Source organism: Canis lupus, chromosome 30 (genome assembly GCF_011100685.1).
Source record: "Canis lupus familiaris isolate Mischka breed German Shepherd chromosome 30, alternate assembly UU_Cfam_GSD_1.0, whole genome shotgun sequence".
Taxonomy (NCBI): Eukaryota; Metazoa; Chordata; class Mammalia; order Carnivora; family Canidae; genus Canis; species Canis lupus.
In genome coordinates this window covers 29,856,672-29,883,160 of record NC_049251.1, presented here as the reverse complement: position 1 = coordinate 29,883,160, position 26,489 = coordinate 29,856,672, and the positions used below count along the sequence as shown (strand labels likewise).

At 53.1% G+C, this 26,489-nt stretch overlaps 3 protein-coding genes across 5 annotated transcripts in view; 1 reads left to right on the top strand and 2 right to left on the bottom strand.

The window, feature by feature from the left end:
* KBTBD13 (kelch repeat and BTB domain containing 13) lies at positions 1-3,306 on the bottom strand. Its single transcript, XM_038579883.1, has one exon. It carries the CDS (start codon positions 3,192-3,194, stop codon positions 1,686-1,688), a length of 1,509 nt encoding a protein of 502 aa, XP_038435811.1. The 5' UTR covers positions 3,195-3,306; the 3' UTR covers positions 1-1,685.
* Positions 3,307-8,921: 5,615 nt separating this feature from the next.
* Positions 8,922-22,541, top strand: RASL12 (RAS like family 12). The gene is made up of 5 exons (XM_038580719.1): positions 8,922-9,143; positions 11,296-11,352; positions 16,913-16,986; positions 17,687-17,877; positions 20,645-22,541. Exons 1-5 carry the CDS (start codon positions 9,041-9,043, stop codon positions 21,018-21,020), a joined length of 801 nt encoding a protein of 266 aa, XP_038436647.1. The 5' UTR covers positions 8,922-9,040; the 3' UTR covers positions 21,021-22,541.
* SLC51B (solute carrier family 51 subunit beta) overlaps positions 22,491-26,489 on the bottom strand; it is a 23,150-nt gene continuing 19,151 nt past the window's right edge. For all 3 annotated transcript variants that reach the window (XM_038580722.1, XM_038580721.1, XM_038580720.1), the window contains exons 2-4: positions 25,419-25,617; positions 24,374-24,464; positions 22,491-22,816 (exon numbers count right to left, since the gene is read on the bottom strand). In XM_038580722.1, coding sequence (XP_038436650.1) covers positions 22,606-22,816; positions 24,374-24,464; positions 25,419-25,515 — 399 coding nt within the window. In that variant the 5' untranslated portion in view covers positions 25,516-25,617 and the 3' untranslated portion in view covers positions 22,491-22,605. The remainder of the gene's footprint in view (positions 22,817-24,373; positions 24,465-25,418; positions 25,618-26,489) is intronic.

Sequence of the window (26,489 nt, the reverse complement as noted above, 5' to 3'; positions counted from 1 at the left end):
TTCACAGGATGCAAAAGTCAGAATTTATTGCTGTGATTTAGGCTTCTCCAGTGCTAGCAGGTCCTGGGATTCTGGGGGCAGCAGTCCCCAAGGCTTGGGACATAGGTCAGGGCAAAAGGCAACGAGGGGCAGACCCGACACTATGCTCCATGCTGATGCTGCATACTATACTTCTAATGAGGCTAGGACTTCCCATGGGCCTCAGGTCTTGGAGGATGGAAACAACTGGGGACACACAGGTCATGGAGAAGTTGAAGGACTAGGGTATGCAGGTGACCAGAAATCAGGCCAGGAACATACTAAAGGAGGGACGAGAATCCTCATCCAACACCAGGTTCCGAAGTGGTCTAGCCCTTACAGCCTGGGTTCTATCAGGACCTCAAGATTGGATTCTCTAGGTGGGGAAGCACCCAGGTCAGTTGACAGCACAACAGGATCTCGGCCCCTGCTATCTGCACATTTGTGTGGTTTCACGCACAGAATGATGCCAGTCAGGGGTCCAACGAGCAACGCAGGCAGCCAAGGTCAGCAAGAGCCAACCCTGCACAGAGGTGGGTACAGAGGCAACAGAGTGGGGGGTGGCAGGGAGGAAAGGCATTCCAGGCCCCTAGAATGGCAGGAGCAGAGGCTTGGAAGAGGGAATTAACCCGCAGAATGTGGAGGAGGGACGCCACTGAGGAAGAGGAAGCAGTGAGACCTGGCCAGGAGTGGGCTCCCACGCAAGTGATCTAAAGTCATGGAAGTTAATAATCCACTGCCCACAGGGTGACGGCAAAAACGGGAGTGGGCGAGGGGTTTGCAACTGAGTTCTTTCCCGCCGCCAGCATCCTGTGAGGGGGTGTGGGGAGCCCTCTCTCTCTCACAGGTTCAGCTGTTATGGTCCCTGCAAGCCCTGCCAGCTTCGCCCGCTCCCCAAATGCGTCCGTCCACAGCTGTTCTGCCTTAAAGGCTGGGCTCACCGAGCCTCTTCCCATCTGTTCCAGCCTCCCTCCCCCCCTTCCCTCTGAACCTTCCTGTAGCAGCTAATTACCCCACCTGCCTTCTTCACGCACTTGGGAGACTCTCTTCCTTCCTGGACTTAAATATTTTTCCTCTTCCCTATGTTCCCTTTGCCCTGATTTCTTCCATACTTTTATTCCACTGTGAGTTTTTCGTTCTGCGTGTTGCCCTTAGCCCTCAGCGGATCAAGACTAAGTGTGTATCAACCTTTGTTGGTCTTGGGCCAGACTCTAGGCTTCGTGGACCTCTCTAGCACCTACACCTACATTAGGCCTTGCACTGTACCTGGCACACAGTAGGTGCCTAATTCTTGCCAACTGACTGGCAGTTTGATTAACATCGCTTATCTCACTCCTAGCCATGCTCAATTATTGGCCCACTCACACACAAGCCTGGGTTAGTGAAATCCCACTCCCGTGGCCCATTCCGCCGGCATTGTGACCCACCACCTCTCCGCAGAGCCCACGTAATTCGAGGGTGCAGACCCCGGTGTCCTCGTTACTCTCTGAATTTCTCCACACACGTTCCTATCACGTGTCCCACCACCTTCCTAGCACAAGGCCCAAGACCTGCAGGTCTCAACCAGGGGGACAGAAGTTCCGAGCAGCTCCGAAGGGCCAGCCTTATGGACTCAGCCGTGGCTCAGGGAAGACTCCGGGTTATCCCCTCCTAAAGGGCAGCCGGGGTCACAGTTCTGGTGTCGTGGAGGCCACAGGCCCCGCGGCGCCAGGAGGCAGCCTCAGGAGGCAGGTCTGCAGGGAGCCCGGCCGCGGGAAGCCGGCCTTCTCCCTGAGCAGCCTCCAGGTGCCCCCCTCAATGGCGTAGAGCAGAGTAAACATGCGGTTGACCGTGTAGACGGTGTCGCCGCGCACCACTGCCGTGAAGAGCGCCCCCTTGCTGTTCACGAACTGGCCGGGCAGCGCCGTCCACTGGCCGGTGGCCAGGTTGAGGCAGTCGATGGCGCAGTGCAGGAAGTCGTCGGAAGGTCCGTTGCGCACCACGTAGAGGCTGTCGCGGTGGGCCACCATGCAGTGGCCGTAGCTCTGCGGGCGCCGCAGCTCGGCCACCGGCAGCCAGGCGTCGGCCCGCTCGGCGTACTCCAGCACGGCCGTGGTGTCTGCCGGCCGCCACAGGCACACGAAGAGGCGGCCGCGCGCCTGGGCGCACGGGACGCCGGCCGCCGGCTGCGGCAGGTCCGCCGCGAAGCTCCAGCGGCCGGCGGCCGGGTCGTAGCGCTCCACGGAGCTCACGGGCGTCCTCTGGAACTCGCCGCCGATGGCGTAGAGGCGGCCGTCGAAGCCGGCCAGCGCCGTGTCGTAGCGCGGCTGGTGCGGGCTGGGGAACCGGCGCCACGTGCCGCCGTCGGGGTCGTAGCAGAAGCCCAGCTCCACCACCTCCTTGCTGGCGCCGCGCACGCCGCCCACGATGTACAGCTTGTTGCCCAGCGTGGCCACGCCCGCCAGCAGCGTGCTCGCCTCCAGGGGCAGCGCGGCCAGCGTGCGCCACGCGTCCTCCTCCTCGTCCAGGTAGCACAGCGTGCGCGACGCGTCCTCCAGGAAGCCGGGCGCCGGCGTGTGCGTGCTCACCGCCACGTAGCTGCTGGGCCGCAGCGCAGCCACGTAGGCGCGGGCCTCGGGCAGCGCCAGCTCGGCCGCCAGCTCGCGCGCGCCGTCGCGGATGAAGAGCGCGGCGCTGCGGAACACGTCGTGCAGGCCGAAGGCGGCGGCCGCGTCGCACAGCAGCGCGCAGTTGTCCGACGTGAGGCTGTGCTCCAGGAAGCGCGCCAGCGCCGGCGCCTGCAGGAAGGCGGCGCACTCCACGGCCTGCAGCAGCTCGTCGGCGGCCGCCAGCGCGGGCCGCTCGCCGCGCAGCACCTGCAGCGTGGTGCGGAAGCCGCCGGCGCTCAGCGCGCCCAGGCGCAGCTCGGCGGCGCGCGTCTCCCGCATGCCCGAGCGGAAGAGGCCGCGGAAGAAGCCGCAGTGCTCCACCAGCAGCGCCCGGTCGGCCTGGAACAGCTGGCCGCCCACCCACACCTGCACCGGCGGGGCCTCGGGGGCCCGGGGCATGGCGAGCCGGAGGTGGGGGGGCGCCGGCAGGCCTGGATTCCGCGGCCACCGCCTCTGGGGCTCCCCCGGGGCGGAAGAAACTTCCCGACGGCTATAAATATCTCCCTGTCTAAAGATAGTGCGGCTCATGTGATGCGGTGGCCGGCAGGCTGCATGGCCCTGAGCCCGTGGGCATCGGGAGACCTGCAGGGGCACTCGCTTCCTTGTGGGCAAGAGTGACAGCAGCGACCCTGCCGCGTGCGGGCACTGTGAGGGCTGCCTACAAAGACACCCCCCCACCCCCACCCCGTTTAACCTGCACTAAAGCAGCTGTGTGCTCTTGTCCGAGTACTCTAACTCTGACCTGGTAACCTGGGCTCTCAGAATGTGACCGGCGATAGGCACCTATCTCATGGTACTGGGCCGATGGCCATAAAGTGTTTGAAATGAGGCTCCCGAGAATTTACCTGACTTGTCCAAGGTCATTCAGCTGGGAAGAAGCAAGGACGATATTCATACGTAGTCCACCTCGTTGGTTGGGGGCTGAGGGGGTGGATCTTAGGCACTGGAGGGAGAGGCAGATATAGAGCAAGATGGAATGGACCAGGCTGGGGACTGGAACAGGTTCTAAAGATTTAATTTACTTCGGAGAGAGAGAGCACGGGCTAGCGAGTGAGCGCAGGGGGGAGTGGCAGCTCAAGCAGACTGGTGCTGAGGCCGGAGCCCAATGGGGGACAATCTCATAACCCTGAGATCATGACCTGCAGGAGCTGAAATCAAGAGTCTGCACCTAACCAACCGAACCAGCCTGGGGGCCCCATGGAGCAGGTTCTAATTTACCTGAACCTCTGCCCCTGACGCTGAGCTAATTCAATCTCCCTTTCAGCCTTGGTTTCCTTCTCTCTAAAAATGGGAGCGTAGAAGGTGAGCATCCAATAAACCTCTGAATGTGGAAGTACTCCTTCAGTTGGTTTTTGGAATGGAAAGCTGATGTCTACTCTTCACCCGTCCATCCACTGCTGTGTAGCTCTGGGCTTTGGGGAAAAGTAAGTAGGGCTGCTGAGGGGATCGTATATATCTATAGATGGGAAGGGGAAGGGCCTCCTGAAATAATAATAGTTAACGTGCACTATGTGTCAGGCACTTTTGTAGACACTTTGACTCCTGTAATCCTTGCAATAACCCTATGAGTAGACACTGTCATTTTCCTTCATTTAATAGTTACCCATGTATTGCTTTAAAAAATAGTACGAGTTTCTATTTCATGGATGAAGAGACTACGGAAGGCACCAAGAGTTTGGTCATATGCCCAAGGTCACATGGCCAGAGAGTGGCAGAGCTAGGACTGGCTTGCAGCCAGTCTGACTATAGAGCATGTGCCCCTAACCACTGTGCCCTGCTGCCTGCCTGTGCTACAAATCCTGGGTATTCACCTCTTGCCAGGAGTTCACAGGTGACAGGAACTTTAGGCTCATAGGGTTTGACTTGACAGTGAAGGACCAAAAGGGGAATTGCCCAGTGTCATGTAGCTTGGGGCAGACAACCCGAGGCCTCCTGCTGCCCATCCCTGGGCATTTTCCCCACTGCAAAGAACTTTCCTGGGTGACCAGCTAAGACTTTGGGGTTGAAAATATCAGGTGGAGGAGAGCTTAGTGATTATTTTCTCCGGGGACCTTATGCTACAGGTGGGGAAACTGAGGCCCAGACCTGGATAGGATGGTATCTGCCATTCAGGACGTGTTCAACTACAGGCTTTCTCCAAGAGGATGGAGTGGCTTATGATGACACAGCCACAGTTGGGAGGGGGCAGAGGAACTTCTATCACTCCTAGGACACACACATATGCACAGATTCTCACGTATGAATCTGCAGACCCAACACAAATGTGCCTCTTCTGCCAGGAACTCCCACCCAGTTCACTCCATCAAAGCAGGTCTGGGATATGGGGACCACTTGTGTGAGCCTGGGAAGCCAAAGGCCTGGAGGAGGCAGCCAGAAATATCCGGGACACTCTGCCCCAGGGACTAGACAGGAAGAGTAGGAGGGGATAGGGAGAGTGGGCAGGAGTCCTCACAAATACTCTCCCAGGCCCTCTGCCAGCCTCTCCTTTCCTGAGGCCAGATACTGGTTGAAAGCATGACTGTCCCCCTCTTGGAGGAAAGTGGGCCCTGTGGTGCCCAGTCCTGATTCTGTCCTTGCTGGTGGCCCCAGGGGTAGAAGAGAAGGTGTCTGACTGTTCCCATTTCATAGATGATGAAAGGGAGGCCCACAGATGGCATGGGCTTTTCCTTGGTATGCACAAAGATGTGGAACTAGATGGAACCCCGTCTGCTGCCCAGGCCTCAGCCCAGTACTAGCCTTTCTCTTAGGGTAGGGAAAAAACTGCCTCCTGCCAGGGCCCAGCTAAGGAACAGGGTTGGGGAAGGGCGAAGGGCTGACCCTCAAGGGGACACAGTTGCCTCTCAGATGGTCTGTCTCAGGCACCTGGTGACGGGCAGACACAACAGACTGAACCTCTGCTGGGCCCTCTCCTGAGAGGAGTGGAAGGAGAGCAATTCTTCTGGCCGAAGCTGGCTCCCAGTGTCAGTTTTTCACAAGTCCAGCCCTGGCTTCAGTGGGTTGGGATGCTGTGCACACACTCAGCTCCAACCCTCAGTAGCTAGGCATTGGGGCAGGGGTCACCCAAGGTTGAGGTTCATGGTTCTAAGGCTGGGCTGAGGACAGGCCCTTTGGCCTTGCTCCCAATGCCCCAGTGGGGTGTCGTCTGCAGCTGGTGAGAGTTTCCTCTACCCAGACAGTGAGTGTTCCCTCTGGGACTTGGAGAGGATGAGGGACTATCCTGGCTGTGGCAGCCCACGGAGTTCCCAGGCTCTGTCCGACCTCACACCAACCTCCCTCCACTTTGCACCCCCATACTGTGTGAGGTTCAGGGTGGGGGCAAGGAAAGGGGAGCTGTGTCTGTGTCAGAATCTGAGCCTTTCTAGAGCTCACACCGAGCTTTGTTCATCTTTCCATCCACAGTGATTGGCGTACAGTAAGGGGTCTGTTAAGTAGACTCCTGGGCCCTAACCTAAGTGAGAGTCCCTAATGTGATGGAAGAGACACAACCCTTGTGTCCCAAAAGAGCCCGCAGTCTAATAAAGGACACATAGCCCTGAGATGCCCCCAAGCCTGATGGCGGACCCCTGGCCTTGCCACCCATGGCACTACACAGGGTAGTGAGGAGCTTGCCTGGGCCTGAGGAAGAGCACTGGACTAGGAGTCAAGATTCCCACTGGGCTCTAATGCTGGTACTACCACTAACTCGCAAAAGCTACCCAACCTCTCCAGGCCTTAGTTCTTCATCTGTAAAGTGGAACTTTCATCTGACTTCTAAGGTTCTGTTTAGCTTTGACACCTGAATTTATCATTGAGCAGCCACAGAAATATTTGTCATATTGTGCCTCCAGGGAATGCAGACATAATCACAAAGGGGTCCCAATAGCTTAGCTTTGTGTGGAGTGGGTCCTGGGGTGTTGGTGGCAAGAGTAGGACCTGGCATCTGGAAATCTTCAGAGGACTTACCTGTTTAGACCTATACATGCACCACTTATGTCACTTCAGAGACATCTATTGAACACCTGCAAGTTCACTGCTGGACGGACCAGGTGCCACATCCTCTTCATTTTGAGGGCCCCATATAAGAGCCTTGAAGATTGGAGATAGGGAATAAGGATTGTGCTACTTGTCCTTACAGAAAAACCTCTCCCTTGCCCCTGAGTGTCCAAACCTCTGGCTGCTAAACAATTGTGGCTTCTTTGTAGACAGGTGAGAAATGTGTGCTATTCTTGCCCAGGGGGAGTGGGCAAACAAAGAAACGATCTTTTGTTCCAACCTCTGGGTGGGACACTTTCATGTCATCTCATCTAACCCTTAATACTATCCCTGTTTTAATACTATCCCTGCTTATTCTGTGGTTTGAGAGAAAGTGGCTGATTCCAAAGGCCTGGTCCACAGTGGGTGCTTCTGGGTGGACAAGCAGCCCAGACAAGGAGACTGAGGATGGAGAGAGGGACTGGGTACAGTTGTGAGGTTGGCACTATTTTCCTCCCAGGCTTCCCAGGCCTCATAGGACAGGTAGGCTTTGGGCAATTAGCAATCAAGGCTGAGGACCTGAGTAACCAGCTGGCAACTAGTTCAAATAATCTCTAACCTAGATGAGAGTTAAGGGTCATCCCATCTCATCCTGCAGGTCATGAAGGAGTCTCCTTACAACACCTCCTTGAAGTGGTCACCCCCTTGATTGCCTTGAGGGTTGGGAGGCTCACTTCCTCTAAAGATAGTCCCTTCTAACTAGGGACAGCTCAGATGGTTCACATGAAGGTAGAACCCGCCTCCTTGCAATGCCTACCTACTGGTCAGTCTTAAAGTTTTAAGGCTCACACAAGCAGGGCCATAACAGAGCCCAAGTTTACACCTAGTTGGGCCTACAGGGGTCCACAGCTTACCCGTCTCTCCAGCAGTTCTCTGATGAAATTGGTTCTCTCCCCATAAGCCCCATTCAGAACCAGCCTGTCCTCACAAGACTGGGGCCAGTCCAGGGAGGTGGCTAAAAACTTGGCTCCCAATTTTCTCCACCTACAACTCAAAGGAAAACCCTTGGGCATTAGTCCTAATAACACAGCTGGTTTACCATTATCTCCTACAAATACAATTAGGCTGAGTCAGTATTCATGTCCTACCCTGGAAAATAATTTTCCTTTCTGGTTGAGAAGTTATTACCATCAGGCTCTGACCCCAGACTCTGCCTACTGATCTGGATTTCCATGGTTTCTTTTTCATGTGGGTGGGTAGATTAACAGGGGCAAGGAGGGGAGTTATGGAGGTTGGAGGGAGAAGGGCTGCAGTGAGGGGTCTCTGAGACTCCCATGCCCTTCTCCACTCTAGCCTGGAGTATTCCAAAAGAGAGGCTCCACGGGTTCTAGAAAGTACTAAACCTTATGCTGTCACTCTCTGTTAGACCTGAATCACATCATGGGATTTGGGATTTATTTTCTCCTTCCTCTAGTTCTATAGATGGGGGCACCAATGCTCAAAGAAGTCAGGTGACTTGCCCAAGGTCACTTTGTGAAAGAGCTGGCACTAGATCCTAAGCGTCTGGATTTCCCATGTGGGCCCTTTGCTCTGTATCCATCATGACCAGATTTACCCTGGGTCCCAAAAGAAATGACAGGTGACCCCTACCAGGTTCATCCACCAATCCTAGAATCATCGTAGGCAAGAGAGTGCCAGGTTTTAGAATAAAGAAAACGCTCCATTTATACACTAGACCACAAACACCTGCAAGTCATTAGCTCCCATTAGGGAGAAAACAGTGATCGGGGTGGGTGGTTTCTTAAAGCCGAACCCATACTGACCATGAAATGCTGGTAAGGAGGTCTCCCCCTCCCCTGCGCAGGGCTCCGCTTGGGCACTGCAGTGCTGCCTGCGAGTTCCCATAGTGAAGGGCCCAGTTGTGTGCCAAGCTGAGCTGGCTGCGGCTGTGACCTAGAGAAAGGCCCGGGGTTGAACCCAGCAGGCTTCCCGGAGGAGGAGGCGGGGGCTGCGGGTAGCACAAAGGAAGGAGCGGATTCTCGAGCAGGTGGGAAGAGACCTCCTTCCGCTCCAGCCTCTACCCCGGGGCTGCCTCTCTCCCGCCCCCCACCCCCGTCCTTCCCTGCGGGGTCCCGGCGCCCGGGGCGGGGCCAGCGCGGAGCTGCCTCCCCGCGTGGGGAGCGGCCGAGGCGTCCCGCGGGGGCTCCCGCAGCCCTTACAAGGAGCGCGGCTGCTCGGGCGGCCCCGCCCCGGCTCCTCCTCCCGCCGGGCTCCGCCGCCCGGGACGCAGCCCGCCTGGCGCTCGACGCCGGCCCGGGCGGGACTCCGACGGCCCTCGCCGGCCCTCGCGCTCCGGGCCCCGACGGGCGGGCGCGCTGCGCGGGGCCCTCCGACCGGGGACCGTGTCCCCCAGCAGCGTCGCCATGTCCTCGGTGTTCGGGAAAGCGCGCGCGGGCAGCGGGCCGCAGAGCGCGCCGCTCGAGGTCAACCTGGCCATCCTGGGGCGCCGCGGGGCCGGCAAGTCCGGTGAGTTGCGGGGCCCGGAGACGCGCGGGGTGCGCCCCGGACCGCTGGAGGCAGGCCCCGCGTGACTGCGGGCTTCCTGCGCCCGGGGGCCGCGTCGACGCCCGGAGGCTCCTTGCCTCAGTTTCTCTCTGGCTTGGCTCTCTCTGCTTTGCCCTCACCTCCCCGGCCTCTCGTCCACCTTGGGTTCCTGGCCCGTCTTTCCCGGTGTCTGTGACACTAGCTACCGCCCCCCTCTGCCTCTGTGTCTCCCCGTCCTCTGCTGGCCTCTCCCCTCCCCCTGTGTCTCTGTGTCTCCCCGTCCTCCGCTGGCCTCTCCCCTCCCCCTGTGTCTCTGTGTCTCCCCGTCCTCTGCTGGCCTCTCCCCTCCCCCTGTGTCTCTGTGTCTCCCCGTCCTCCGCTGGCCTCTCCCCTCCCCCTGTGTCTCTGTGTCTCCCCGTCCTCTGCTGGCCTCTCCCCTCCCCCTGTGTCTCTGTGTCTCCCCGTCCTCCGCTGGTCTCTCCCCTCCCCCTGTGTCTCTCAGTGTCTCCCAGTCCCCTACTGGTCTCTCCCTTGCTGTTGACCGCCTTGCATCTCCTCTCCTTGGGGCCCCAGTCAGCACTGGTGCCTGGCACCAAAGGGACCTGTTAGGCGCTGATCGGAAGCCCAGGCCCCTATGAGCTTGTAGGCTGGGGATGAAGGCATGTGGTAGAGGTCAGTGGCTATTGGGATTCTCCAGGAAGGGGCTCACCCCAATTCCCTGGAATGGAACAAAGTGTAGTTCCTATCATATGTATTTGTTTCAAGTCAGACCCCTCTCTTGACTTTCTCAAAGCACATTGGACTGTGATCCCAGGTGCCTGGGACTTATTCTTGATGAATCAACATCTTGGGTTGCCACTGACATCATTTCTGCCAACAACAAACTGCCTTAACCATTCCTAGCAGCTCTCATCCAGGTGGAGCCCAGGTGGGTTAGGGGAGAATGTGTCACCATAGACAGAGACCCAGAAAAAGGGTCTATACTCCCCCTCCCACCGCCACTCACAGTCCCAGGCAGCTGAAGGTAGGAGGGCAGAGGGGGCTCCTCACCGGCTCTTTTACAGTCACGGCCATTAGTGGATTGGCCAACATGGGCTGTTAGCAGTATTCTTTGAGACTTGATGGGATCCTCCTCTCCACTTGTGAGACCAGCCCCCTGACTCAGAGAGGGGACTCTGAATCATGTTTTCCTACAGAAAAGATTTTGTTACAGAAAAGATTTGCCCTCTTCCCTTTGAAAGTCAAATTGTGTCTGTAGCTCTGTCACTGGTACAGTTTAGCCAGTGACTACATGAATGAAGGAATTTAAATTTTAAAGTATGTATTCCCTGGGTATTAGTTTGCAGAATGACACTGTTAGGAATCCTGGGAAAGAATTTTAAGGGTTTTCTTTAAAATATCACATTACTTTTAAAGAGTCCAGCATGACAGTTGGTTGGCCCTAGGCTTTATGTGGCTAAATTCTGAACAGAATCAGAATCCTATTAATGAATTCCACCGGGGAGAACTTCATTTTAGGTTTTACATTCTTTGGGACACTCATGATGAGTGTGGAGGCCCAAGCCTGGAGCCAAGACTTGAGATGAAGGGGATGAAGGACTGGAGTGTGTTTACTTGGGATGTGAGTGTTCATGCTCCTCCCGGGGATCACAGACTAGTCAACTCAGCTCTTACTCTTTGGCTTATACCCAAAACCAGAATAGATGTGCCCCACATTTCAGAATTTTCACAACTTGACCAGGGGGATGTCTCCCTTCCAGTTTGAGCTTCACCAGACTGTCCCTAAGGTAACTGGTTGTATAGGTCCTGGACCCCTTAGTTCGAGTCTTTATAAACACCCCGCCTAGGCTTGCCTCTCACAGCTTTTCTTGCCATAAAAAAAAAAAAAAAAAAAAAGAAAGAAATCCAGGATGCAACTGGAGGAAATATGGTTCCCCACATTTCTGGTTTCTGCTGAGCTTCTCAAACCAACTTCTCAGCTCTCAGACTCATCCCCCCAGAGAGCTGAGCTTAGTGTCAGCCAGGAGTCACAGAGGCTAGATGGGGCCTCCCTAAAATGAGAGAGGCAACCTCCAGGGGCCAGCAGCCAGACACAGCAGCGGAAGACTCAGCCACTTCTTTCTGCTTCCTGCAGCTCTCACCGTGAAGTTTCTGACCAGGAGGTTTATCAGCGAATATGACCCCAACTTGGGTAAGGAACCACTCCTCCTCATTCCTCCTACTGTGTCCCCCTTGAATCCTCCAGAGCACATGCCTACACTGTGGTGGGCTCACCAGACCTGGCCAGGATCCATTATCTGAGGGCAGAGGGGAGGAGCCACTAGGATGAGTCAGCCCATGGGACAAAATGGTTTAAGTGCCAGAAATATATCCTTCCACAGCCTACCCCTGACAACTTGGAGGTTGGGTTAATTAAGAGAACCGAGACAGGCTGATTTGCCCTAGATTATGAGGTATGGTGAGACTTAAAAAAAAAAAAAAATCAAACACAGCAGAATGTCTACAACCATTAAATGTTATTCTTCAAAATGATCACTCAATGTACTTTTCCAGAAAAGCTGGACAAAACATTTGAGAAGTTCTCTAGTGGTACTGGCTTCTGGCCCATTCTGAACCACATGAGAAAACTCATCTTGTTTTATAGCCATATCATGACATATTGGAAGAAAGGATGCTCTGTTATTAGAGCTCGGTTTGAACCCTAGCTCTGCCACTTTCTGGCTGTGCAACCTTCAAACAATAACCTAACTTCTCTGAGCTTCCATTTCCTCATCTGTTACATGGGCATAAAGATACCTATCTCAGAAAATTACTGAGAGGATTAAAGAAATAACACACGTAAAAGATTTATCCTAGTATCTGATCCACAGTAGACACTCAATGCATATTCACTTTTCCTTCCTCTTTCTTTTTTTTTTTTTCAAGATTTTATTTATTTATTTATTAGAGAGAGAGAAACAGAGAATGGGAAGGGGGAAGAGCAGAGGGAGAAACAGATACCCCGCTGAGCGCAGAGCCTGACTTGGGTCTCGATCCCAGGACTCCAAAATCATGACCAGAGCCAAAAATCAAGAGTCAGAGGCCCAACCAACTGAGCCATCCAGGCGCCCCTCCTTCTTCTTTCCTTAAAGTTTATATCTGTAACATTTGTTTATTGTAAACTGTTTACTGAGAAAAATAGTGTTGTCTGGATACACTTAGCCTTATGAAAATGAGCGGTGCAGTCTTGGACTATTTTTCTCATTCATAAGACTTAAAGCATTTGTGGGACCCTGAGGGCCCTCCCAGAAACCCAGAGCTATGGGGCACGGACTGGAAACCTCTGCCACAGGTCTCAGATGGAACGTACTGTGACACCTGGAAGAAAGAGCCCCTGAGCCCATTGGTGCCCTAAGTTCAGGTTGGAATATTGAATCCCAGTGTCGGAACAGGAAGGGACCTCAGGGCTATTTAGTCTATTGATTTCTAGAATTTTTTCCCCTAAGTACCAGAAGCCCTTCTTTCCAGGCGATCTTAAATAGAATCCCAGGGTGTCAAACAGAGAAAGAGGTGGAGGTCCCCTGGTTAAGTCAAGAGTACAGGGCAGCCAGCTCACTGCCAGTCCCTAAGGGGTTTGTTTCTCAAAGCCTGGTTGGACCACCTGCACTCAGACCCAACCCCTTGGTGCCTCAGAAGAAGGAAGAGGCCCAAGGAGCTGAGGCTTCCAGGCCAGAGTCACACAGCAGGTCTGGGGGACCCCATTTGACTAGCAGAGCCCATTGCCCATAGGAGTGGGACACAGGATGTAATTGTGCTGGCCAGGCTTCCGTTGAGAGGGGTGAGGCCAGAACATGAAATCAGGTGGAGTGGGGCAGTGAAGACAGGGAGGAAGTAGGAAGTCAAAGCATACAAGCAGGGCTGTCTGGAAAGGGAAAATGATTATTTCCAAGGATGGTTCCTCAAGAGCCAGATGCTGCCTAGCCTGGATGGGGAATACTGATACTAAAAAATATTAGCTGTTTATCTGAAATTCAAATTTAACTGGTCATCCTGTATTTGCTCTGGCAGCCTACTTCCAAGTGTCCTCCTCCCTGTCCCCAATCCTTACCCTTCTTGAAGGTTCTTGCCAGAAGAGCCTAGTATAGTGGTTTGGGCTTCCTGATTGAGTCATTTTGGAGTTCTGACCTGAGAGTGGAACGTAAGATCACACTGTCCAGTGGGGGGCAGGGGGGCGCCGGCAGCAGCTCCACAGTGGTCCGTCACCCAGCCTAAGAACCTGAAGCTGGAGAGATGACCAGACGCTCTCCTTCAGCCTTCTGGGAGGCCAGTGGCACTCCTTGGGAGTTCTGCTCCACCATCTAAAAATTCCAGCCACTGTCCAGTGGCTGGCCACAGCTATAGTGGGGACTCTGGGACCAGAGCCTTTCTTTCTGTGGAGAGTGGTCTGAGCATCCAAGGGGGAAGGTTAGCCACTGGGACATGTGAAACCACTCCTTTTCAGAGGTCTTCCTTGAACCGAAAGTGAGCTTCTTGAGCGCGGAGACCTGTGTTACCCATTCCCATTTCCAGCATGGAGTATGGTACTAGGCACAACATAGATGCTCTTCAACATGAGATTGAATTTGGGTTTTGGGATTAGCCTTTAAAGAAGAGTTCCAACTATTATCCCCATTTTACAGGTAAAGACATTGAGGCAGAGAGGGCTCAGTGAATTGCCTTGGAGAACCTCAGGCACATAGGAAGATGGGTACCACTCCAGCAGCTTTCCCCTAAGGCAGCCTATGCTCTAGAGGGCCTGGAATCAGAGATCTGTGTGGCACTGGGCTCTCTGAGCCTCAGTTTCCCTATCTGGAAGATGGGGCCAATAGCCTGTGCTCTGAGTAAGGGTTGTGGCCAGGAAAGCTGGTAGGAGCTGAGGGAGTGCTTATGGAAAGGCTGTGCCTGTGCTGAATGCTCCGGGAAGACGTAGGGGTCCCCAGAAGAGCATCCTCTCACAGAGGAGCTGGGGGCTCCTTGCCTGGCTTGCCCAGGGCAGAATGACAGCTTCTCACCTCTTTTTCCCTCATCCTGCTCTGGAAAGAACATGGGCACCGTTTCTGATGCATCATCCTACACACACTCTGATCAGAGCACTTTTAGCACCTTTAGAAAATTATTGTTGCATAAACAAGGGGAAAATAGTTTGAGAAAGAGGAATCTTCTCTCGGCATAAAAGTCCTCAGAATAAGGGCAGTTGGGTGGCTCAGTGGTTGAGCATCTACTTTTGGCTCAGGTTGTGATCCCAGGGTCCTGAGATCAAGTCCCGCATCAGGCTCCCCACAGGAAGCCTGCTTCTTCCTCCTCAGCCTATGTCTCTGCCTCTGTGTGTATCTCTCTTTCATGAATAAATAAAATCTTAAAAAAAAAAAGTCCTCAGAATATTAGGGAGAGCTAGGAGTTATGAAACCCATGTGGTTAAGTACCCCAGAATGCCCTAGAGAGCAGGACTTGGGGATGAGAAGATAGGACATGACTGTGACTTGGAAAGGACCCCCCCACCTCCAGTCACCTCACTTGCCAAGGGAGAGGAAGCAGGATAAAATGATCTCCAAGGCTTCTCCCAGCTTGCCCAGGCGTGTGCCACATCTGGACTGGGAGCTTCTGCTCTTCCCCTGTACTCTGCCCAGACAGAGCTCGAGGATCAGCTGGTCCTCTCGGGAGGAGCCCAGCCTAGAAGACCCAAGGCCAGATTCCTTCCACTGATGGGGTGCTGTGTGGCAGTGGGCAAGTTCCCTCCTCTGGGCTTCATCTCCCTACAATGCAGAGAACAGTAACCTTGAAAGGCTGTTTGCTGTGAGGAACCACAGGAGGCCAATGTTGGACTAATATTTTTCCTTGGACTGGGAAGGACACAATGCCTGTTTGGGGGTAGGGGTGGGGGGTATGGAGCAACTAAGAGGGGTGCACTAGACAACTTTGGCAGGAAAGTAAAAATCTGAACAAGATGTAGGCATCTAGGGGCAGCTCTTCTTGCACCAAATATAGTTAAACATTTGGGGCATATTTTCCATTAGATTTTTTTTTTTTTGTCTTTGAATAAGAGCAGTTATTTATCCAAGTCCCCAAACAGGCTGGGGATGGGAGCTGTCTGTGATTCCTGCTGGCTGCTAGTGGACCTGGCATGTGTCCAGGCCTGGCTTGACTGCCAGTGGCTCTCAGAGAGAAGTGGTTGTGAATTCAGCCAGGGTTGGGGAGTGGAGGAAGACAGAGAGGGCCCTAGTTCTGCCCAAACAGGTCTTCTTAGGGGTTACTTGGGGGCACAGAGGCACCCAGGGAAAGATGATGGCCAAGTATATTCATACACATGGGCCAGTGGCATAGGGGAAGGTTGGAGGTAGGGAGAATGATTACCAATATGACAATGAGGTCCTCTTTGCATGCCTGGCCTCATGCTGCTTTCTCAGGTTTGAAGTCATGAGAACAACAAAAAAAGGTAAAAACCCAGGAAATCCAAATAAGGTCAGTAGTTTAGTTCATAGTGTGGTACTAAAGTCAATTTTCTGCTTTTGATCACTGTACTATGGTTATGTAAGGTGTTAACATTGTGGGGAGCAGAGGGAAGGGCACACAGGAACTCTCTGTACTATTTTGCAATTTCTACATGAGTCTAAAATTATTTCAAAAGAAAAAGAAAAAAACCACCTAGGAATGTGAACCTGCCCTGTAAGCTTTGGAGCACCACAATCCCCACTGTCCTTTACCACGCACTTAGGGTGGGCCAGGCCCCATGCCTGGAGGCTCATCCAGTCCTCACACAGCCCTGTGAGGGTGCGGGGACAAGCATTTAGCACAGTGCCTGGTACAGGGTAAAATCTAGAAAACTTTTAGCTAATGTTATCACGTTATCCCCACTTTACTTTTTTAAAAAAGATTTTATTTGAAAGAGAGCAAGCAGGGGGAGGAGCAGAGGGGGAGGGAGAAGCAAACTCCAAGCTGAGAGTGGAGCCCGACATGGGACTCGATCCCAGGACCCCAAGATCATGACCTGAGCCGAAATCATGAGTCAGAGGTTCGACCAACTGAGCCACACAGGCACCCATGTTGTCCCCATTGTAAAGTTAGGAAACAACCTCAAAAGAGCTGCAGCGACTTGGCCAAGTCACAGAGCTAACAGGTAGCTGAAGTTGGGTGTGATTCCACATGTCCAACCTAAAATATTCAACTACCCTAGACTCCTTTGCTATTATTTTGATAAGGATTATTTCTAAACCTTCTTGGGAGTTCTGAATAGAGTCATACACACGTACACACACACCATGCCATATGCTGTGCGTTTTTCTTTTCCCATCCTTTCTCCCACTGGGAGCGGGAGTTTTATCCTTGGGGGCTTTCCCGTGGGCCAGGTACTATGGTCAGAGGGAAGAAGGTGGAGAAGTTTGGGAGGGATGCGCTGGCATTGCAAATGCAGAGGCCTCTGCTGCTAACCAAGCCTGTGGGCCACACACTCTATCCTGTAGACTTGGTGGGTGGACCCAGAATACAGTCCCATCCCCTGTGGCATGTTCTGTGAATGACGTCTTATGCTCTGAGCCCTGACAGAGCAGCATCTCCTTGGTGGGAGGTTCTGTCCGTGTTCTCCATTTGGGTGAGAGCTAAGGCCTTTCCAGTTGTCCCAACTCAGCCAGCCCCAGAATAGATACCCCCAGGGTCTAGCACAGGGAGGCTGGGACTCAGACCCAGCCTAGCACTGAGTGGCCTGCCTGGCCTCTGACCTGGCTGCCCATCTGTTGCAGAGGACACCTACAGCTCCGAGGAGACAGTGGACCACCAGCCTGTCCACCTGAGGGTCATGGATACTGCAGACCCGGTAACATTACCCCATTACCCTTGGAGAGCTGAGAGTCAGTGCAACCTCCCGAGAAGTCCTGATCCCAGGCTGGAGGCCTCAGATGGGAATTTGTAAACTTTTTAAGCTCTAGTTTATGATGTGCCCCTGAATGAGGCGCTGACCTCTCCGGGCCTGAACCTTTACTCTTGCCAAGTGAGAAGGGATGGGATGGGGCCTGGGAGACCTGATGGTTGCTGGTGTCAGCTCTGAGATCATGTCAGCTCTGGGGCTTGATGCTCATGCACATGTGGAGACAGGGCACACACGTTTATGAGGAGGCCCCTCCTCAGCCCAGCTCTCCCCAGTATACACATTCCCCTGATGTTCTCACCACCCCCTACGAGGACTGGATACCAATTATTCTCAGAAGCCAAAGGGCACCATCAACCTGACCCCACACCAGCAGTGCCCAGCGACAGCCAGGTCTCTGTAGCAGCCATACCAGAGTCTTGGCTCTGTGCCCCAGAGGCCAAGGTCTCCAAGCCTCTGGCTGGGTGCTGGGAGTGAGGCTCCTGAGACAATGTCTCCTTTCACACCAAGCCAAATCCACACTCAAGTGTCCCTTTGCAAAGGGCTTTGCTAGGGAACAATATGCAAAGACCCAGGGAGTGGGGTGGTGGGATGGAGCAGCTCAGAGGACGACCTTTCCCTGCACCAAGGCTTCTCTCCTTTGCCCCAGGACACCCCCAGGAACTGTGAGCGCTACCTGAACTGGGCCCACGCCTTCCTGGTGGTGTACAGCATGGACAGCCGCCAGAGTTTCGAGGACAGCAGCAGCTACCTGGAGCTGCTTGCTTTGCATGCCAAGGAGACACAGCGCAGCTCCCCTGCCCTGCTGCTGGGCAACAAGCTGGACATGGCCCAGTACAGGTGAGTGCAGTTTGTCCTCATCCCTGGAGCTCAATTTCCTCATTTGGAAAGGCTGCGTGTCATCATCAGGGATTATTGGTCTGATAAGGAAAGTAATCCCCTCAAATTTAGGTTAAAGGGTACAGGGTGCTCGAAATTTAGGTTAAAGGGTACAGGGTGCTCGTGCTTCCAGACAGGCAAGGGCAGAAAGGGAAGAGCTTCTGGCCTACACAGGGATTGGAGCCTAAAAGTCAGAAGAGAAACCACTCCTTCCATCCTCATGGGGCTTTGTGGTCTCTCTTGGCCTCACCCTTCCTTGCGTTGATAGGACCTTCCATCCTCACTCCTCATAGCTGGCTGGTTATTATTTGGTGCCCAATTTCGGTTCTGAGAAGGAAGGCTGTGATTGGCAACTTGAGCAGGTGTCTGTTCAGGACCAACCAGCTTTCGCCTCACCCAAGCATGGCCTTTCGCTCATTCCCAGTTGGCTGTGCTGAGGGCAGCTTCTCTTAGAATGGATTGGACTTGAATCAGAGGTCACAGACTAGGCCAGAGGACAGATTATCAGCAGACACTGCAGCATTTTGCTTGGCGAGCACAGTGTTTTAAAAGACCCAGAATTGGAATGCTTTGAGGAGGGGCATGCTCTCTCCAGCTGACCACAGGCCTTACCACTCCTGCTGGCTTTCCTCCACTCTGCATACATTCGAATTGCTTGCTTGGCCCCTGAAAGCACGATGCTTCCACTTGATGAGTAATCCCACTGCCCTTCTCCAGCACTGGCATTTATCCTGTGTGGCCAGGCCACCTTCAAAATACAGCACCTTCCACCCATCTTCCACCTATCCCTCCCTGTTCATGGCAGTCACTCCTGCTTCCCCAGGCCCCAATGGCCCATTGACTAGTATCAGCCAGGAGGGGACCTTTGGTGCAGAACAAATCAGATGGGCAGTGGGAAAGGGAGGAGCATCTCATGAAGAGGGGACACTGTAGGAGCCTTCAAAGGCCACCAAGCCCTCAGACGAAGACAAATTCCATCTCAGAGAATAAGAGAATGAAGGAATTTGTATCATATTGAAACCAAAAGATGGTTTTTGTTTTTGTTGTTTTTTTAAAAAAAGATTTTATTTATTCACGAGAGACACAGAGAGGCAGAGACATAGGCAGAGGGAGAGGCAGGCTCCCTGTGGGGAGCCCGATGTGGGACTTGATCCCAGGACTCCAGGGTCACAACCCAAGCCAAAGGCAGAAGCTTAACCATTGAGCCACCCAGGTGCCCCCAGAAGGTGGGTTTAGAGGAATCAGAGCCCACAATGCCTGGAAAAGGGGTCAGAAGACTGGATTGTGGTAAATCTATCCTCAGTGTGAGGGGAAAAAAACCAGACCATTCTTTTGATCCCAATCTTTGCCAAAAAGATTGTGTAAAAATGGTTTGGGAACAAGTAACAAAGATTATGGGGCTCAGACGGAGCAGCTTCAATTCCCTAAGGAAAGTCATGGCATTTACGTTCATTTCCTTCTCTGATCCAGCCTGGTAGTGGGTCAGGATTTGATGGGCAGTCAGTCTTGTAGCTGAGCATCAGCGTGTCGTCTCCCATGACAGTCTTGGAACTAAACGGGAGAAGGTGGGTTAGAACAGTGGTTCCTGAACCGTTGATAAAATTGTCACCAGGCTGCAAAAAAATAAGAGAGGGTAATGCTACACGCCTGTGTCACCCATCTACATACATGTCTGCATGCATGGGGTGCTGGTTTCTGAAAATTCAAGATTCAAGCCCCCAAATGAGAAGTCTTTAAACTCAAGTTCATCATAAAAGCAAATAATACCAAGTATTCCTTCAAAGAGGGTTCCTCAGGAAGCAGTGAGCTTACAGACAGGACACCAGACCTGGGTGGGGAGTCTAGATGCTTTGCCCTTGGACTTTTTTGTCACAATCACTCTGTCTAATATTCCCCCTGGGCAGCTAGCCCACTCACAGTCCCCCCTGCTCTCGCCAAATTAACCTCTTCCCACCAACACCAACTGTCTCATGGGTTATGCCACTGAATGGCGGGTGGGGCAATCGGCAGGGCCCACCCCTTCCTTCTTCTGGACATCTGACCTACCCAAGAGCCAGTCTTTTTTCCTTTCACCTTGATTTCAGGTCAGAAGCTGCTAGGATCCCTCCAGTTAAATATTTGATCCCACTGCCATGAAAGAGGATGTAGGATGAAGCTGACAATGGGTGCTGTCCCCTCTCCCCTTTTCACCCTTACTGTCCCTTGCCCCTCCCCTGGACAAACTGGCAAAACTCTGCCTGAGCCCTGAGACCTCTGCCAACCACAGGCATCCTGAGGCCTCTGTGGCCTCACACCCTTCAGTCCAGGCCTTTTTCTAGAGCTGATCCAACAGGCCAGGGCTGAGGGTGGCTCACTTCCTGACCAAGAATCCATGCTGGCCTAACCTAGAGAGAGGCAGGGCTGGAGATGATCACCTTCCTCTGGCCACAAGCAGGGTCTAGCCAGTAAGTTTCTCCCTTGCCCACGCTTTGTTCCTGAATTCTGGCTTTGGAGACATCAGCCACTGTTTATTGAGTACTGGCCCTGCGCCGGGTACTATACTAGGCACACAGTACAAATGGTCTTTCTTGATTCTTTTTAACAACCCTGAGAGGCAGATGTTCATCCCATTGTACTGATGAGATGACTCCAGGTCACAAAGCCAGTGAGTGGGGAGATGAGCGTAGGCCCTGGCCCACCCAACTTGGACGCAGGCTCCTGACCCTGCCTCTCCCTGCTTTCCCACCAGGCAGGTCACCAAGGCCGAGGGCGCGGCCTTGGCGGGCAAGTTCGGGTGCCTGTTTTTTGAGGTCTCCGCCTGCCTGGACTTTGAGCACGTGCAGCATGTCTTCCACGAGGCGGTGCGGGAGGCACGGCGGGAGCTGGAGAAGAGTTCTCTGCCCCGGCCCCTCTTCATCTGCGAGGAGAGGGCCCTGCCCCACCAGGCTCCACTCACCGCCCGGCATGGTCTGGCCAGCTGTACCTTCAACACACTTTCCACCGTCAGTCTGAAGGAAATGCCTGCCGTGGCCCAGGCCAAGTTGGTCACGGTGAAGTCATCCCGGGCCCAGAGCAAGCGCAAGGCACCCACCCTGACTCTGTTGAAGGGCTTCAAGATCTTCTGAGGGCCCCGCCTAAGTCTGAGGATCCCAGACTCAGCAGCTGGGTGGGGCTGCAGGACAGGGGCTGGCCTCTCCCAGTGGCCTTCCCTCAAACAGAACGATAGCCCTTGCCCTCTGGTGAGCAGCTGACCCCTTTCTGGCACCAAACCCAGTTCACAGTGTGAGCCAGAAGGACAGGCAGGAATGCTGCTCTTGCTCACTCCAGGCCTTGGTTTCCATGGTAACCACCGCATTCCCTGATCCTGAAGGGAAATAGCTACTGAGACAACCCAGAGACCTTGGGTCAGCCTGAAGTGGAAGGAAATTGTGGTGTCCGTCGTGGTGCCATCACCCCTCCCTGCTCTAGCGACAGCCAGGCCTAATGTGGCCTCTAGTGGACAGCTCTGCATGGTCCAGCTCTAGGAAGGGTAGGCGGCGAGTGGTCCACAGGAGGCGCACCCTGAGGTCCTAGCACCACCTGGTGGACAAGAAGGGCAGAGCGGCTACGGGTCATGTGGGGGCTTGAGCCTGGCCCTCCTGTTGTCCTCTGACTTCCCAGCAGCCCCAGGCAATAAATCCCACAGTTTACCCAAATCAAATCTGGTTTAAATAATCCTATGGGACAGGCTGTGAGAAGTAAAATTCCCAGAAGGGCCATTTCATGTGCTTTGGCTTTCAATGAGGATTGGGGGCTCTGGGTCGTCCAGAGTAGGGAGCCTCCAGTGTTTTGTTTCACCAGGAGACAGGGCCCCCTTATTTTCCCATCTTAAATTACAGATGCTCTACAGAGCCTCAGATCCAGCCTCCTGAAGTTTAATGATCAAAACTGCAGAACAAAATCATTCTCTCTAATGGCCATCACCCAGGACTCCAGGGAACCTGCAACTGGCAGTATCAAGCACCCAGTGGGCAGTTAGCCTGCTCCAGGCTCGTAGGTAGAAACACAGTATGCCAGCTGGGAGCCTGGTCTAGCAGGACCCAGTACCTTCAACAATGGCTCTGAGTGTTCTAAGTCCACTTTTGAAAGATAGAACCTAAGGCATTTTGAGTTCATAAAGCAATTTTTTACATAAATTATTTGGGGCCGCCCCCACCAATGGGATTCCATTGTTAGCACAGGGAGTTTCATAGTCTTCTAATGCTGTTTACCTCGGGGGCCCCTGGCCCAAAGGAAGTCTCTTAGGATCGTCAGCAGATAAGCAGGTAAAGGAGAGGGCTCAGGTAGGAGGAAGGGGTGGAAGGGGATTCTGAGCCCAGAACCCTGCTCTTGGCAATCCCAGGAGGTGGAGTTAAGAACAACAGCTCTACCCCAGCCTTCAGCCACATTCTGTAGATGGAGAAGCTGAGGTCAGAGTGAGGCTGTGAACCCCTCAAGACCGCATGAGGAGTCCTAGCCGGGCTTCCTGATCCACAGGCCGGTTCTGGATTTTGTGCTTTTGCTCCAAGCCGCTTGTGTCAGACCACTGCCATTTGAACAAATTATGCAATTCCAAATGCCTGCTTCCAGAAGCATTTTAATAAAAAGTGGTCCCCCCCCCCAACAGATTATTAGTTTGATTGCAGTTCATTTATCTTATCTGACAGCATGGGGCAGTGCTCTGAACTCTTACTAGGTCTCTGATTCTTGTAGCTCTGGGAAAACCAGTGACACATCTTTCTCTTTTAATTTAATTTCCACCTGGACTAAATTTTCCTTTTCTGAGAGCAAAGTCTGTCTTAGGATGTTCAGGTTATTGTCATCTCTGGTTTCAGCCTCAGCCAAGTCTTGGTCTTCTGGAGTTTGTTTTTCTGGTTTGTTTCTCCCCCGGATCTTTTGATTTCTGAAAAAGAGAAAACACGGTTGAAGCTGGGTTCCCTGAGCTGGAGTAATGAGTGGTTGGGGCAATACTGGGTCTCCCAAGTGGATTAGTGGATTGGAGGGGAAAATCCAGGAGGCAGTTTTGGGAACTGTTAGGGGAGAAAGCGGAGATAGTTTGGTGTGCTTTCGGCAGAGAAACAGCTTATACTCACCCAGGCATCATCTCATCAAATCCTCATAGCCACCATGAGCTCAACTATTATCACCATACGCTCCCCTTACAGGTAAAATGGGGTTCAAAGAAGCACATATCTTGGACATGCATTTAAGTCTCCTGACATTTTCTCTATCCCAGGCCTGTCCTCCTGCTTAGTGCAGGTTCTTGTTACCCCCTCCCCACCTTCATCCACCTCATCCCCAGACAGAGGACTTCAGGAAGTTCCTAACTAGTCTTCCTGCTTCTAGGTACTTGCTTTTCCAAACCAGCCCCCATACCCACACCAGTCTTTTTTTTTTTTTTTTTTAAGATTTTATTTATTTATTCATGAGAGACACAGAGAGAGAGAGAGGCAGAGACACAGGCAGAGGGAGAAGCAGGCTCCATGCAGGGAGCCTGATGTGGGACTTGATTCCAGGACTCCAGGATCACACCCTGGGCCGAAGGCAAGTGCTAAACCACTGAGCCGCCCACGGATCCCCACCGGTCATGTTTTTAAAACTCTGGTGCACACATATCACACCTCAGCTCAAGCACTTTTAGTAGCTCCCCACTGCCCATGTCCTTAACCTGGCATTCAAGACCTAGCCTTCCTTCCAGTAACTCCCCCAAATGTCCTCCCTTCGAAGGTGGTTTTATGCAAGGTACTCCTAGGCTTCGTGGCCATAGTGGAGGGACCCAGCTGTGGGACCAGGAGACTGCCCAGAGACTGCTGGGGCCGTAGAGGGAGCTGCTCAGTGTCTGCTGCTCCCATGGACAGCCACTTCATCCCTGAGTTAACCTTCTAAGGGCCATGCTTCCTGACAGGGTCAGAAAGGCAAGGTCACCTTTTTAGAAGCTACACCCCTGTGGCTCCTTTTATGTCCTACATACAGACTAACTTTGCTAAAACAAATCTTCATGTCCCTGTGCAAAGCCATTCTCTGGCTCCCCAATGCCCATGAGCTAGAACCTGAATTCCTTGGGATGGAATTCTGGGTCCTGCCTGCCTCTTGTCCTTCCTCCGCCCCCACTCCATGTCACACTCCACAGCCATATGGCCCGGCCCTCATTTTCCAGCATCTCAAGCTTGGTGGCTGTTGTCCCTCAGTCTAGAAGCCTTCCCTGGTCCACTCTCCCTCTCCCTCTTGCCCTGAAGGCCCCAGATCCCACCACTGTGCTCCCACACACTCTGTCCCACACAGAGTATCTGTCACTCTGAACTATACTTGTCTCCCCACCAAACTGTAAATTCTATAAGGCTGCATTTTGCTGTCCCAAAAGATGGCTAGCCAGCACCTCTAGGTGACCACTCCCTAGATTTCCCTTGGGAGGGCAGATCCCCCACCCCCCAGGGATCACCCCCAAACCAAACCAGCTCACCTTTTTGCCCGAATGCTCCTTCCCAGGAGGATGAAGCTGATCATGCCCACTACGCCCACCAGGGCAAGCATGGAGTAATTCCAAGGAGATGCTGGGGAAGGACACAAGGAACAGAGACTTGAGGAAAGGCTGGGTCCCCCTCAGGCCCATGCACAGTTGGGGCTTGGGCTCAGACTCAGCTCATGGCATCAGCTCTTGGCCCCTGCTGTGGGCCAAGTGTGGTAGAGACTAATGAAGATGAGCCCCTGCCCTGCAGGAGCTCTGGTGTTGGGGAGAGGGGAGGGAGGGACAGTTTCTGCTCTGCAGAAGCCCTTGTCTAATGAGGGACAGCACTACAGTTGGATAATAGTGTGGCCATGGGGAGAGAGGGGGAGGAAGGGGTGGCAGTGAAACCGTGTCCAACAACTGCCAACGGAGAGTACATCAAGTGACTATTTTGAATTTAGGTAATAAGCTCTGTCCACCCTGAACCAAAATGAGGCAGGATCCAGCTCCAGAGCTATTGCATTTCCTGTTCCCCCTGCCAGGAATGCTCTTCCCCCACATAATCTGTGGCTCATCATTTCACCTCCTGCAGACCCTTACTCAAATGTCAGCTTCCTAGTGAGGCCTTCCTTGACCATAGTATCTTCCCTTCCACTCCCTTACTATGCTTAATTTTCCTCCTTACAGCTCATCACCAATGTGCTATACATTTTAGTTGCTTGTCTTGTTTATTTTCTCTTGTGTTAGAATGTGTGCTCCATGAGGGCAGACACTTCTGTGCTTCATTCACTACCGTAACCCCAATGCTGAGAACAGTGCCTGGTGCACAGAAGGAACTTATTAAATATTTGTTAATGATCCAGTAAATGAGAATACGAATGACCATGCCCCGAGAAGTGGAGGGTACAGTTAGGCCAGACCCTTCTGGGAATGAAGATCCCTCAGCCTCAGTACCTGCCTTGGGGGAAATGTGCAGCCTGCCATAAAGGAGACCCAGATTCCACTCCTTGTGTCGAGGAACAGACCCCACCACCCCTACCACCAGCCCTCCACAACTTACCATCTTCTACCCGAAAAACCCAAAGCATTTCTTCCAGCAGTTCCTGAGGCACCACGGTACCAGCTGGGGCTTGGGTGACTCCGTCACTGTGGTCCATGCCCCTGCTCCTAGTTGGGTTATGTTTTGGAAAAGGAAATCCTTAGGTCTCTTGGCTCTCCAGCTGCCTTCCTGGCCCTTGAGCAAGAAGCCCTGAAGACACCTGGAAACAAAGCAGAGAGCATGACAGGATAGCCCACTCCAGTTTGACCCTCTTACTGCCCAAATCCTTCTCTCCTCCGGTGCACAACTGGGTGTCAGGCCAGGTGGAGTCTGGAGAGGCAGACACCAGAGAAGTAGGAGTCACTCAAATCTTTAGTAAGACTCATTACACATGGAGAGGGACATTGACCTGGAGGGAGAACTCTGGGACCCTTGCAGGGGACATCTGTTCTTGCCTGCCCAGCATCCCCATCAAGCTTCTGCAGCCCAATGTGCTCCGTCACCCTGGTTCCTTAGAGAATTGTCCCACTTTCCTCCATTGATTTTCATGTGATGATAGTGAATCATAGGCCCCCGTGTCCCCACCTAGGCCGGCCCATCAGTGTCTCTCCTGGAGACTGGCATACCTGTGAGCTGGAGCTGACAATAGAAAAATGCCAGAGAGAGGTAGCTGCCAGCACCTGCTACCAAGTGAGGCGCAGCGGAAGAGCCTGAACTCCTGCTCCCTGGATAAATCCTTCCTTAATTTGAGCCTGTTTTCTTTCCTCCAGAACAAAGCAGGTTCAGCTAACTGTGATTACCAAAGCTCCATCCATCCCCAAACTGTCACAAATCTCGACGTATTCTTGTACTGCCTGTACTATTACTACCTAATACAAAAATGTTCACAGTCCACATTCAAAGGAAAAGAAATAGGTACAATTAACTTTGACAACGTATTTTCTTTAACCCCACGCATACCAGATATTATCATTTTAATGTAATGAATATAAAAATGGTTGAGATATTTTACCTTTTTGGTACTGTTTGAAATTGGTGTGTAAATTTTACACTTACTGCATATCTCAATTCTGACTAGGCACATTTCAAGTG

Coding starts and splice junctions, on each gene's coding strand:
- RASL12 (XM_038580719.1), top strand. CDS start 9,041: ATGTCCTCGGTGTTCGGGAAAGCGCGCGCGGGCAGCGGGCCGCAGAGC. Junction 9,144..11,295: donor CCGCGGGGCCGGCAAGTCCG/GTGAGTTGCGGG, acceptor TGCTTCCTGCAG/CTCTCACCGTGAAGTTTCTG. Junction 16,987..17,686: donor TCATGGATACTGCAGACCCG/GTAACATTACCC, acceptor CCTTTGCCCCAG/GACACCCCCAGGAACTGTGA.
- KBTBD13 (XM_038579883.1), bottom strand. CDS start 3,194: ATGAGCCGCACTATCTTTAGACAGGGAGATATTTATAGCCGTCGGGAA.